General features: G+C 44.2%; 2 protein-coding genes across 4 annotated transcripts in view; one reads left to right on the top strand and one right to left on the bottom strand.

Annotated features, from left to right (window-relative positions):
• Nucleotides 1-3,339, bottom strand: part of LOC147827757 (uncharacterized) — a 38,519-nt gene extending 35,180 nt beyond the window's left edge. Inside the window, exon 1 of the mRNA XM_087213336.1 lies at nt 2,463-3,339. Within this exon, the coding sequence (XP_087069462.1) occupies nt 2,806-3,339 (534 nt within the window). The 3' untranslated portion in view covers nt 2,463-2,805. The remainder of the gene's footprint in view (nt 1-2,462) is intronic.
• Notch2 (notch receptor 2) overlaps nt 3,337-13,580 on the top strand; it is a 154,060-nt gene continuing 143,816 nt past the window's right edge. For all 3 annotated transcript variants that reach the window (XM_004853853.4, XM_087213334.1, XM_087213333.1), the window contains exon 1: nt 3,337-3,468. In XM_004853853.4, the coding sequence (XP_004853910.2) occupies nt 3,396-3,468 (73 nt within the window). In that variant the 5' untranslated portion in view covers nt 3,337-3,395. The remainder of the gene's footprint in view (nt 3,469-13,580) is intronic.

Here is a 13,580-nt window from a genome sequence, read left to right as displayed (position 1 = left end):
TTTACTTGTCTCTCTTTATCCTTCAACTCCCTGCACGGGATCTGGCCCAAGAGAAATATTCATTAAAATGCTAGTTGATGAGTTTGGCTTTTGTCACTTCTTGATCTTTGCTAATCCCAATTTCTTCCTTTATTTCCAGTTCCGTTTTTGTTTGTATAAATTTATATTCATAAGGGCTGGGGATTTAGCTCAGTGGTTTCACTGCCTGCTACACAAGCGCAAGGACCAGAGTTTGATCCCCGGTTCAAAAAAAAAAAATATAGGCCGGGGATTTAGCTCAGTGGTTTCGCCGCCTGCTGCGCAAGCACAAGGAACCGACTTCGATCCCCGGTACCAAAGAAAAAAAATTATATTCACAGCTTTTTTCAAAGTATGTCTTTCAAAACACCTGCTCAGTCATGGCCTTCTCCTTCTGTCTATAACATCACTCTGTATTCCTTCTGTCTTTACCAGAATGCATACAGTAAGTTTATTATAACAAACTCAACAGAAGTTATACATGAACATAATAGCTTGATTTCTTTAAAATAGTAACCCTGAGGAACCACACATCTATTTTCATAATGTTATAACTACAGTTGTTTCTGCAGCTCCTCCTCAGGGGTAAGTACCTTATCTTCTCTGAATGTATTTCAATAGCGACAGAACTGATCTTGCAGTTGAATTTTAAAATGTGTAGAAAGCCAATTGACTATGATATATCCTTAATGAGTTAAAAAGCATGATCAGACTGCTAACACTGTGGGTCAACAACTAAAAATTAATGTTATTAATCTTTCTTTAAATATATTTGCACAAGAGAAGTTCCAAAACTATTCTGACTAATTATGGTTTCTTTGTGGGGGTTGCTGGGGGTTAAACTCAGGGCCTTTGGGCTGAGTTATCCCCCATCTCCAGCCTTTTGTTTATTTTGAGACAGGGTCTTGTTAAATCTTTAAATTGCCCAGGCTGGGCTCAAACTTGTGATTCTCCTGCACCATCATCCCCAGCTTGATTATTTTATATTTGAAAAAAGTTTCTAGCGACCCAAGGTGACTACTTTCTACCTTTCAAATAAGGTTATTTATTTGTTCTAAAGTACTTATTAAAATTTTAGTTTGGGAACTTCATAGGCCTATTCTTATACTGATTTGCACTTGCTTAGCATTGTTTTATATCTCAGTCCAACATTTATTATGTGATAGATACTGGGCATAAATAAGGCCAGGATACTTGCCCATAAAGACTTCCTAATCTAGTTGTGAAGATAGGAACAAACAATCCTGTGTAAAAAACAGATTTTGGGGTGAGACAAAGAAGCAGTACAGTGGAGGGATTGTCTCTTTGAGGTAGGAATGCGTTTCACTGTCAGCAAAGCCTTCTTAGGGCTGAAGGATGAATGATGATGAGAAGTTTATTGAGAGGAGGGAAGTGGACTACAAGAGTCATTTCAAGCCAAGGGAACAGAAGGTACAGCGAATGAAACAGCAAGATATGTTTGGGGAATCTCAAGTTGTTCAATATAGTTTCTGTGTCAAGTTCACAATGGGGGCAGTGAGGACAGAAGATGGAGTCCTACAAAGGAAAGTCATGGTATGTGCCATTTTTAGAGGTTTGGACTTTGCTCTAGAGGAGTCAGGGAGGCTTCCTACCCCAACACGATTGTAAGCTCCCACATCCAATTAATCATATAAATTTGTCCTCGCCCCAAGATTTTCTCAGAACCGTCAATTCCTTTTCACTCTGTCTTCTACCTCATTAGTTCTGGCCTTCATCATCCCATGTCTGGACTGTTTCACAAACTCCGAACTGGTCCTGGGGCTCTGGTCCACCTCTTGCTCCTGACAATCAATTCTGCACAGAACTATCAGAGCAACTTTCTTTTCCGTTAAGTCTCACCCCTGCTCAAAAACCTTGTATGGTGTTCCACGACCCGAGAGACAACACCCCCACCCCTTTTAGCTTGTCATCCTGGTCCCAGCCCCCTTTCCCTCCTTTGCTGCCCTCCCCGATAACAGCGCCAGAAGTCATCAATGTAGTCTCTTGTGTGTAGCTCTGCTTTTATAATGGCTCTCATGTGGAATGATACATCCGCACAACTCACAGTCATTGTTAATTTTAGCTCTTCCTACAAACCTTCTTGCAACCAGGCCAGATCATATCCCCATTCCCCTGTCCTAGAAGTAATCACTATTTGGGTGGTGTCCTTTTACATGTACATATGCGTCCACGAATAATATTTTGTTTTGAAAATCATACACAAATGGCATACATTCTCTCTTCTGCAATTTTTTTTTCACTATTATTTGGTTTTCAGGATTTATCTTGGTCAACATAATGAAGAAAGTCTTTCCTACTGCTGCACTGCATTTCATTTTATTATTCATTTAGTCCCCTGAGAGTGGGCATTTTGGTTGTTCCCACCCTTTGGCTATTACAGTGTCACAATAAATATCCTTAGCTGGTCTCTATATTTTACTGACCTTTCAAGATTCCGCTCTCATCACAGCCGTTCCATGAAAGCCTTGCCTGAATCCCCTATCCCGCAGCAGAGGTCTTAGTCCTCGAAGTCCTAGTACATCTTGTTATTACTCCTCTGTCCCAAGCATGCTGCTATGCAAAGTAAGGCACTTAAGAAAGATTTGCTAAATGAACTACAGAATAAATGAATGAATGAATGAATGAAGAAAGAAGAATGAATGAAGAACAAATGAATGAAGCCTGCACTCCCAGTTGACGGCTCTGTTCCTTTCAAGTGGACTTTGGCGCCTTCGCCCCCATTTCCTTCTTTGACAGCACTGGTCCTTCTCCACCGCATTCCTTTGGCTAGCAGGGGAGTGTGTGAAAGTGTGGAGGCACGAGGTCTACCTCTCCTGCAAGTTCAGGATCCTGGTAGACCCTAGTGTTTGAGTTTATCAGGCTTGCACTCAACCCCTCAGCGGAGCCCGGCCCGGCCCGGCGCTCCACCGCGGCGGGCGCGTCGGCGGCCGGCGGGTCGCGGAGGACTGGGGGGCTGAGGATGAGCACTCGTAGTAGATCCCTCCGCGGGGCCTGGCCGGCGCTTCTTCCTGCGGGAAACCCCTGGGTGCCCCAGGCGGCGGGGCTGAGGCCGGCGACCGGGGGCGGGGCCTTGCGGTGGGAGGAGGCGGCCGAGGCGGAAGGACACTTGAGGCTGCTTCGCGGCACACTCGAGAAAGTTTCAGCCCAACTTCGGGCGGCGGTCGGGGGAGCGGCGGAGTCGCGGTGCGGGGAGTCGAGGCGTTCACGCCCGAGCTTCGGAACGTAGCGCCGGGCCGGCAGCCGCAGCGGCCGGAGGAGGGGAGGAGAGAGCGGGACTTCTAGGTCGGGACCCCTCCCCATGTGGATTTGCCGCGGTAGCGGCGGCGGCGGCGGCGGCCGAGGAGGCGACCGAGACGATGCCCGCCCTGCGTCCCGCTCCGCTGTGGGCGCTCCTGGCGCTGTGGCTGTGGCGCGCGGCCCCCGCGCGTGGTGAGTATCGGGCCGAAGGCCGCTGTCCCCGCGCGCGCCGCGCCCCCTCCTCCTGCCCGGCCGGCCACCTGGGGCTACCGCTGCCCCCACCTGCCCTCTGCGGGAAGACGGGGCTCGGCCGTCCGCGCAGCGAGGCCACTTGCTTCCCGAAAGTTGGGACAGCGTGGGCCGCCCCGCGCTCCCCAGAGCACACGCCTCCTCGGCTGGGCGGCGAGCCTCCGAAGCGACTTCTCCCGCGCACCGGCGCCAGGGACCGGCGGCCTTTCTCCTTTGGGTGCGCGTTTCCAGGGGTCGGGGGGAGCGGGCCGCGGGCGCGCCGGGCGCAGGAATGCCCGAGCGTGCGCGCCGAGGGCGGCGGGGGCAGGGCTAGGCGCCCGCTCGCCCCTGCGCAGGGCAACCGCAGCCTGGTGCGTGTGGGTGGGCTCGGCGGGGACTGGACGGGACGGGGTCTGCGGCGCGTCGGAGTTTTGACACTCCGGCCTGATCGGCGATCCCGAGGAGTTGGGTGTGCTGATGAGTTGGGCTTGTTTCTCCACCTTTGTTGAAAGGTAGAAGCCGGAGCAGTGGGGAAACTGGTGTGGCTGCATGCTGAGCCACATGATTTAAAAATCTCAACTGCTGTTATTCTTTCCGAGGCGCGGAACTCTGCTGCTGTTTCAGTCTGTGTCCAGACCCAGGAATGTGGTGTGACGATCGCCAACTCCTCCAACCTGGCAGCGGCGTTTGCTACTTTTTGGCGTGGTTGGGGGTGGGGCAGGGGCGGGTGAGCAAAAGTGGATACGTTGATTCAAAGTGCTTTCTTACAAAGCTTCTTTACGGTTGGATATTCCCTACAGTCTTGCTAACGCGGTTGGAGCAGGGAAAGGAAATCCAATCGTATTTTATCCATCCCACCTACATTTTGAAAGTCTAAATTTCTTAAGACTGTTTTGTGCCGAGAGATCTTGGGGCTGTGGCACCCTGCTCTGTAATCCTGGATATAAACCTACTACTATCTTAACTCACCAATAAAATGGGAATGAAATTACCCAGCTAATAGGATTAATTAAAAGAATGTATATTAAACCCATGATACTGAAAAGGTGCTCAGAAAGTCCTTTCAGGGCAGAAGCTGTGTTTTGTTCTTTCTGAGCTCCTTTCAACGGAATGGTATCTTGTGCATGTTTGCTGAACTGAAAAGGGCCTCTTCTTTTCCGAGTCTAATACCAAGCCAGATTTTACCTCTCCCAAAAAACTAGTACATGAACTATGTCTGTTTTCAAAGAAGAGATGAGGTGCAGAAAAATATAGTCTTTGTTCATTGTTAACAGGCATCTGACATGCCAATCACAGATGTTTAAACAAGAACAAGGTTATTTGTCACCTGAAAACAGTACTGGGTTGTTCAGCACCAACAAGATACTTCTTGGAAAGTTCAAATTTCGTATACCAAAGGTCCTTACAAATTTCAGAAGTGAACCAGGAGCTGTGGGATGATGAAAACTTGTTGTTTCTGAAGTATTTAATAAACGTGAATATGATAGCATTTGTGCCTTTTTCTTTGAGTGAAAGCTTTAGTAAAAGTAGATTTAGGATAAAGAGGCAAATAATTAGTGAAATAGTCTGAGGGTTACAATCCATGGTCTACCATTAACTTTTTTTTTTTCTTCAAGTAAATAATTTAGTCTTCATGATTGGCAGTCTCCTCACCTATGAAATAGAACCAAAGGTATAACCTACTTTACAGTCGTAGGAAGTAGTAAATATGATTATGAAGTAATAAGATTGATGTCAGAAATAGGATCAGTGTGGCATATAGGGCTTGTTTCATTCTAGGACTCTGTGCCTAGAACAGTGATGGCAAACTTTTTAGAGCTTTCAGTGGTACAAACACCCCCCTGTGACACAGTGCCGTAGGTTTGCCACCACTGGCCTAGAACTGTACCCTCTTTACAGTACTTCTGCTCTAGTGAGGTACTGTTATTCCTGGCTGCTTAACTTTTGGGGGGTCAAGTTGAACGTGAAGTTGCCTCAAGGGACAGGATTTAGATGTTTCGATTTTTAGACAGGTGTTCGTAGGTGCTGGATTACTGTAATAGAAGAGATTAGAAAACCTGTTCCTTGGTACAAGTCTTAAATGGTCTCAGAGTCTAGGAATGATGGTTTCTTGGATCTTCCTAATATAGTATGATCATGTTTTCTTCGGTAATAATTGTAGTACACACTTCCAAACTTTTAAGTGTTCTTGCGTTTGTCTCCTGGCCAATTGTTAAACAGTACTGAGTTCCTAAGGCAAGGAGTTTTCAACCCATCCGTTTGCCTAAATATCTATCCAGGACCGCCCCATGTCTCTTGTCTTCTTTTTGCTTTGTAATGAGAAAAAAACTCCCTGATTTTGTTGCCTACTAGATAATTTCTCAGCTCAATTCTTCACATTTTTTGTTTTTTTGTTTTTTGAGGCAGGGTATTGCTATGTAGTTCAGGCTGGCCTCAAACTCACCGTGATTTTCCTGCCTCAACCTCCTGAGTACTGGGATTACAGGTGTGTACCACTATGCCCAGCTCGTTTTTTTAAAACTGTATAGGGCAGTTTTTTTCTTTCGGATAAAGATGAAATTTACCCTAACACCATTTTCCCCTTGTCTTTCTTTGTATATTATTATTTAAGCTCTTTTTTGGGGGGTGGGGGAATGAATACTGGTAGTCCCCCGTGTTTTGATTCTTAAAAAAATATTTACTCATATCTTGTTAACATCTCTGTGCCATTCTCAGTCTAGTGCTTCTTTCTGTAGGTTTCTTAAGTGTAGAACAGTAACTTCTAGTTCACCTGAAGTGTGGATGTGAGCTTCAGGACCTTTAAAGAACATCTAAACTCAGTGGGATATGCTTGGATGCTTCAGAGCAGCCTTACAATACATTTTAAAAATATCACACCCACAGAAATTCTCTTTGGCCCACAAAATTTGCATTGATCTAGTTCCCACTTGCTGATGCCATTCCTAGTGATTCTCCATCCTACCCGTTCCACTGTGATAGAACAAAGCTGTGTGTCCTGGCTAAATGAAAATCAGCTGGAGCCATTTCTGAACTCAGGAATTCGGGTGCAGTAGCTCTGAGGATCTGTATTTTTATTAAAGGTTTACATGACATTCTGAAACAGTAACTTGGTTAGTACTCATGGATTAATTGCATTTTATCTACCTTCATGTGGCATATAGGATTTTTCCTTCTAGATTTTAATAATTTCCATAATGAGCCCAACCTTAGCCATTTCAGAGTTTAACTCTTCTGACTCTGGAGGAATTAGAAGTTGCTAAAAAGCTGTAGAGTATGATGTCATTCTTTCTTTTTCATCTGGGCCCAGTGTGTCTCCATTGTCTCTTTGGAAGAGCTTCTTACATTTGAAGGCTATTATAAATTCTCCTCTCCCCTTCTTTAACTTTTTCCTCAAGCATCATTGACATATATCATTTTTTGATCCTTTATTTGTTCAGAATGATTTGAGAGTGAAAAAAACTCGAAGGCGTTATTTGAATGAGAGCAGAATAAGAGATTCAATATCCTTAATTATCCTTATGTTGTGTTTTTGGTCCATATTTAAGTGCTTCCTTTCTTGGTATCTCTATCTAGATGTCTCACCTTGACCTTTCATTTTCTTTCCATCCTCCCCTGATTCTCCTCCCTTACTCCCATTCTCTGCAAATGACTTGGAACCAAAGGTTTTCATTTCTTCTACTTTCCCCTTTTTAAAATTTATCAGTCAGCCAGATGTGTAGTATTTTGGAAAGATCACAAAACTAGGAGTCAGAAGACCAGAATCCTCTTCTAGGTCTGTTATTAATTGGTGAGGTGACCTTGTAGGAAAACATACTCTTTTGGCCCTTGTGTTAGTTACTTTCCTTGTCATTGGGACATAATACCCAACACCACAACTTAGAGGAAAAAAAAGGTTCATTTTAGGACACAGTTTGCAGAGGCCTCAGTCCATAGTGGGCTGGCTCCAAGGCAGGATGGCGCTCCAGGGGGACACGGTGGACATCACGCAGAGAGGGAAGGGAGGAACTGGGGAGGGAGATAGACCCTTCCAGGCCACACTCATTGTGTGTGACCCCTGTTCTGCCTGGACCACCACCTCCTAGTAGCACGTCAGCTTAAACAGAACACTTAACACATCTTCAAATGCTTATTGTTAATATATGCTTGAGGAATAGAGTTGTGGCTTTTCACTTAAGTGTTTATTCTAATGCTCACACCCTTACCCTTCTATCTGGCTTGGTTCCTTGGCATCTGATAGGCCCCTAATAAATATTTGTTCAGTTGAACAATTATCTTTAGTCATTTTCTTATGCTGGTACTCCTAGGCAGTTTTTAAATGGTATTTTCAAGAATCATTGTTTGCGTTGAAACCTTACATTTGGGGGAAAAACCAAAAATTTCCCTACCTCAGATGTTTTATTTAAATTTGCCATTCTGAATTTCTTTGTGTGTATGTGGTTTCATTCATTTATTCTTTTTCTTTTTCCTGATCACTTCTGCTATTTATAAAGGTCACTTTGACTTTGGAATCTAACTTCAAAGGCACTGGCATTCACCCCCTGCCTCTCACTCTCTACTGCTTCCTGTTTTAATAGTATAGGCCAGCAGTTTCTCTTCTTTTGTTCAGTTGTCATGCCTTATTGTACTTTTATCATTTTTTGAGACTAGACATTTTTGGAATGATATTTTTTTACCTTAATGTTAGCAACATTTGTTTGTTTTAATGATCTTTTTGAGATTTTTTCATCATAAGCAGGCTCTTGATATGTACACTTAGTAAATTGTATTTTTTCTCACTAAATGAGTTCCCTGACCACCACTACTGAAAAATAACTCTAAAGGCGAGACATAGTAAGTTATTTGAGAGAACCACATGGTGGGTAAGCTGCTTCTGCAACAAGTACTTGCTTCTTAAGGCAGAAACTGCCACATGCTGCCCTTCTCTGCCCTACAGAAATTGTCTGGCATTTGCCGGTGTGCAGAGTCACCAGAACGGCAGGTCTTGGTCAAGCACCTGTGACTCTTGCTCAGCCACCCTCGGGATGTTGTGTAGGAGAGGCAGATGGTGAGTCAGGGGTGTGTCTCTGTTTTCTCCTTTGAAGAGATAGCATCAATTGCAAGCTGACCCCGCCTATAGACTTTCATGCTGACCCTTTTTATTCCTCAAGGGGTAGCTGCCATTCTCATCTTTGTTGACTCAATGTGTTGATGGACACTTTAAAATCCATCTAGTCCTTCTCTACACACCATGCTGGATCTGATCTTAGAACACCCTGGTTCAGAAATAGAATACTTTCCCTCTGCTTGACCACCCTGGCGGCAGACAGCTCCTTGAGTCCAACTGTGAGCAGCTCTCATTCTTAGGAAGTTCTCCTTACATTTGGCTGTAGTCTGTCTCCTTACAATCTGCACTCATTGGCATCTTCTCTGAAATTTGTGTCACCATCCTGAGCCGTGCGTACCTGACAAAGATCCAAGAAGGGTGGTTATGTACTCTTCACTGGACTGACACCCACCAGTCTGTCCTGGTAGTGGAACCCAGTGGGGATGTGAAGACTGTCGTGTCTGGGAGGACTGCTTGGGGAACCGTCGTAGCCCTGTGTGTTTCACAGCTCCCTGCCAGGTGGGCCGTGGTGGGAGCAGGGTTCTCCTCATCCGTTACGGTAAAGACAGTGCCATGGGTATATCGTGTTGCTGGGTCTGGTGGTCATCTTTTCCCCCTTGAGCATGCCCGCAACTTCCTGAATGCCAGACTCACTCAGGAGAAGGAAGCTGTCTTCAGCCCTTGTGAATGGTGCTTCCTTTGAGGGTGTCTGTTTTTTTGTTAACCCATCATGCATAACTGGTGGCAGGAATTCCTTCACATGTGTTAGTGTGAAATGATAGGAGGTCACTCATTCCAACTGGTCCTGATTTGGGAGTAGCTGAGTTACTCCAGGATGTGTAGAATGAAAAAGGGAGAGAAAAACGTGGAGGAATGTAGGGCCTCTGGTACAGCACAGAACAAGGCAGTCTGTGAGAAGGATCCCAGCATTGCCGCTTCCAAAGCTGTGCTGTCCCTGATGGGAAGAAGGGGTGGTGCTGGTCTGCATGCCTCAGGGGAGGCGGACTGCAGGGTTCCCTGGTGCTGGTGAAAGGTTTGCTGCTGAACTTTTTTTCCTCCTTCCTATCTTTTTTGAGGGGAATGTTAGCTATGTGGCAGAAAATACATTGTGGCCTTAAAAGAAAGAGTAAAGCCAAGAAGGAGAGATGATACGAGCCACTGTGAGGAAAGCAGTTATTGCATTATTTATAACGTAAACATTTTGATGTACTCCTCTGGTAGGATCCCTGTTGGCTCTAAGATGTATTGTCCAGGTAGCTCTGCTGTCTTAGTAGCATACTGAGGAGAGGATGGGTGTGGTGTGCTGCCACTCTTGATTCGGCGTCGTGTTGGGGGTGGTACAGAATGTTCTGGCCTTCAGATGTGAAGGGACCACGAATGATCCTGACCTCAAGAGCACACACAGCATCACGGAGACAAGACCGATGGCACACGTGAGGAGTATGAAATACAGTCAGTGGTTGGTCATCTGTCCTCTGAAGTAGTTCCCAGCAGTCTGGGTGACTAAGAGTTAGAGGGTCTGGGGAGTAAACTCCAGGTCCTGATAGACCAGGAAGGGCAATCCCAGCTAACCCTCGGGCTTCTCTGCTGTGATGCACTTTCTCCCATTTTCCTCTCTCACTACAGTTTAGTTTCGAAGTCTCAGAACTTGGCATGGGGAAAAGACTAAGACCCCTTTGTGTGGTGGATGTAAATGTAAATTTGGCGTATGTTGTGGCTCTGTTATGTCTGTTCGTGGTTGGCGGCAAGAGAGAGCCCTGTGTCCTCAGTCCTGGGGTGCCAGGTCTGAGCTGTGACAGGGTGGCGACTTACTGGTAGCTTCTGAAAGAGCCAGTTCTCTCTCAGTGGCAGGAGCTGAGGGACTTCTCGTGACGGCCAGGCAGACCACAGCGTGGTGTGGGCACACCCGCAGCTGCTGCCACAGGTGGTACTGATTAATCATACTAACATCTCCCTATTCTTTTGTACTTGTCTTGGCAAAATCCTGCCCTACCAGCTCCTCAGAAGTTTGTGCATCACTAGATAGGGTTGAACCAGGGCGTGGGGGTCATGTCACTGTTCCTTGGTCCTCTTCAACTCCAGCCCACGTACGTCAGCCCAGCTGTGGCTCCTTTGGTCTTGGGGCCAGGCGTTGAGGGGCCAGTGTCTCTCTTGCCAGGGACCAGAGCACCTTTCCTGGAGGCTTGCCTGGGGCAGTTCAGGTCTCTCAGCCGTGCCTTCTGCAGGTTAATGGCAGGGGAGTAGGAGCGAGATGGACTCATCGCTGTACAAGACAGGTTGGGTCTGTGGTGTTGCAGAACCTGTTTGTGGGTTAAAGAGTGGCTCTCCCACCTGTTTATTCCTGTGAAGAGAGTGTGTGTATTTTGTGAGGTAAAGAAAACATGATAATAGTTTGATTGGAGGCAGATATTGTCTCCTGAATGTTTCCATTTAACAAATAGCAAGCATCCTTTTAAAATATGATTTTGCTTGCTGAATAAGGCATTAAATAAGAAGCTGTGGTTACATTTTAAACTGTACTGCCTCGTTTGGAGGCAGGTGCATTTTTAATTTGAGTAGTTTGCTTTTTCATCTCTTGAGAAGCTTCTGGAAGGCTTTTAAGCCTCAAACATTTTCACCAGTCTGTTTTAACTGCTTCTTAGTGGGGAAAAGTTAAGTTGGCATACTTAGCCAATACTCGAATAATTGAATACCGTCTACTCAGTGATCTATTCTGTTGTGTTTCTAATATGAATCGTCACTACACTAGATAGTGCTAATGGGTAAACATCTCTAAATGGTAAATGTGGCGAGCTGCAGAGATATTTTTAATTCTTGGCTTCCATGGGAACTCGTTAGAAAGTGTCAAGACTCACTGAAGTTTCAGGATATGCATATTTCGATTTCTAGTTTTTATATGTTTTCTTTGCTGTGAATATAGCTATTCATTTGCTTGATCTCCTGTAGCTTGGAAATATTAGGGGTGTTTACTTTATGGTGCATGCCTATAATCCCAGCTAATCAGGAGACTGAGGCAGGAGGAGTCGATGTTCAAGGCCAGCCTGGGTAATTTAGCAAGACTCTGTCTCAAAATAAAACTCAAAAGGGGCTGTAAAACTGGCATTGTAGGAGGCTGAGGCAGAAGATCAAAAGTTCAAGCTCAGCCGGGGTAACTCAGCAATTTAGTGAGATTGTCTCAAACAATTAAAACCAAACCAAACCAAACCAAACCAGGGCTTGGGATGTCACTCAGGGGGGGAAGGCTCTGGGTTCAGTCCCCAGTACCACAAACAAAATAAAACACAGAAACCATCAGAAGAAACCCTCCTTCCTAATCTTTATGTGAATTTTAAGGAAAAAGACCATTTCTGGTGAATCATGCTGATCTTTGTCACGCTGCTATGTTGCGCAGTTGGGAGCAGCTTCCAGAGGCTCCAGTGGCACATACTTTCCAAGAGACTTAAGGGAAATGGTGGTAACTAAAAACAAACATTGTAACAGTTTCACAGTTTCAGGTAGGTTTACATAGCAACAGAATTACTCCTTATGTTTATACATAATTAACTCATATTTATACTTTCTTGATTTTTCTCTGGCACCTTCACAAGTTTTGTTTTTTATGTATATGTGATTTAAACAGTAGTTCCATTTAGAAGTAGTTAAAGATGTTTGAAAATCTAGAAAATTATAAGAAAAATAGCATTAGTCATACCACTGTTAATGTTTTGATATATATATTTGGTCTTTTTTTTCTATCCTTGGATTTAACAAAAGTCTCTGATTCATAATATGTATGCAATTTTTTGTTTTGCTTTTCTTAAATAATTATATTTTTATATTTTAAGTATTTTTCATACATTTAATTTTAATGGTTAAATAATATTTGATTACTAGGTTTACTATGTTTTGACCACTCTCTTTTGGTTGCATGGTTGATTGATTCCATTTTGTTTTCTATAAGTGGTGTGATCAACTTCATACAGAAAGAAATTTCTCTCTTTAGAATTTTTCCATAAGCTAGATTTCCAGGAGAATTATTACTAAATTGAAGAGAGTGATGCTTAAAAACTAGGAAAAAAGATTTTTAAAAAAACAAAAATAAGCTGATTATGGTGGCTCACACTTTAATCACAGCACCCTGGGAGGCTGAAGCAGGAGGACCACAAGTTTGAGTCCTGCTTGGGCAACTTAGACCCTGTCTCAAAATAAAAAAATAAAAGGGGGGAGGGGGTTGAAGCTCAGTGTGAAGGCCCAGTGTTCAGCTCCCTGTCACACACATGCACGCGCGCGCGCGCACACACACACACACACACACACACACACAGAAACCCACTAAACCGAAAAAATTAAGAGCGGTAGTAAGCCCATACATACCCTTTAACCCAAACTCATAATTAACATTTTGATGCATTTCAGAGAGTTCTTATTTTTGGTGGTCATTGTTGTAAATAGTACATCGACATACACAGTTTTATAATATACTTTCATGCCATACAATATGAATTTTCTCACACATATAAATATTTTTAAGAATATTACTTCAAAGGCTACATACTGTTGTCTTTTTGAGACAGGGTCTTACTGTATAGTTCAGGCTGGCCTGTGTAGCCCAGGGTGGCCTTGTACTCGTGGCAGTCCTCCTGCCTCAGCTTCTGGAGTGCTAGTTTATAGGCATGCCCCGCCACATCTGGCAAAACTAAGGTTAGAAGGAAATTTACTATTCATTTATTTATTAATTCATTAATTCATTCTTTTTCCCCTTGCTTTTCTTTTTTCCCCCTCACATGTGCTACCACCGAGCTAAATCTCTGGTCTTGTTATGTCTTGAGAATTCACTACAATTCAGATTGAAATCAATCCTTAGTTAGCAGTTTTCTTAGTTCTAAATAATGCCATGAACATCTTTATTCATATGTCTTAGTAGAAATACTTATTTCCAAATATAAACTCCCAGAAGTTAAATTATTTTATTAGGTGATCTGGACCTTTTTGTGGCTTTTGACACACATTGCCA

The sequence above is a fragment of the Heterocephalus glaber genome, unplaced genomic scaffold (genome assembly GCF_053883595.1).
Source record: "Heterocephalus glaber isolate CG9 unplaced genomic scaffold, H.glaber_assembly_v1.0 deba00001442, whole genome shotgun sequence".
NCBI classification, from domain to species: domain Eukaryota; kingdom Metazoa; phylum Chordata; class Mammalia; order Rodentia; family Bathyergidae; genus Heterocephalus; species Heterocephalus glaber.
The sequence above is the reverse complement of the archived record's forward strand: the minus strand, read 5'-3'. Positions and strand labels throughout refer to the sequence as shown.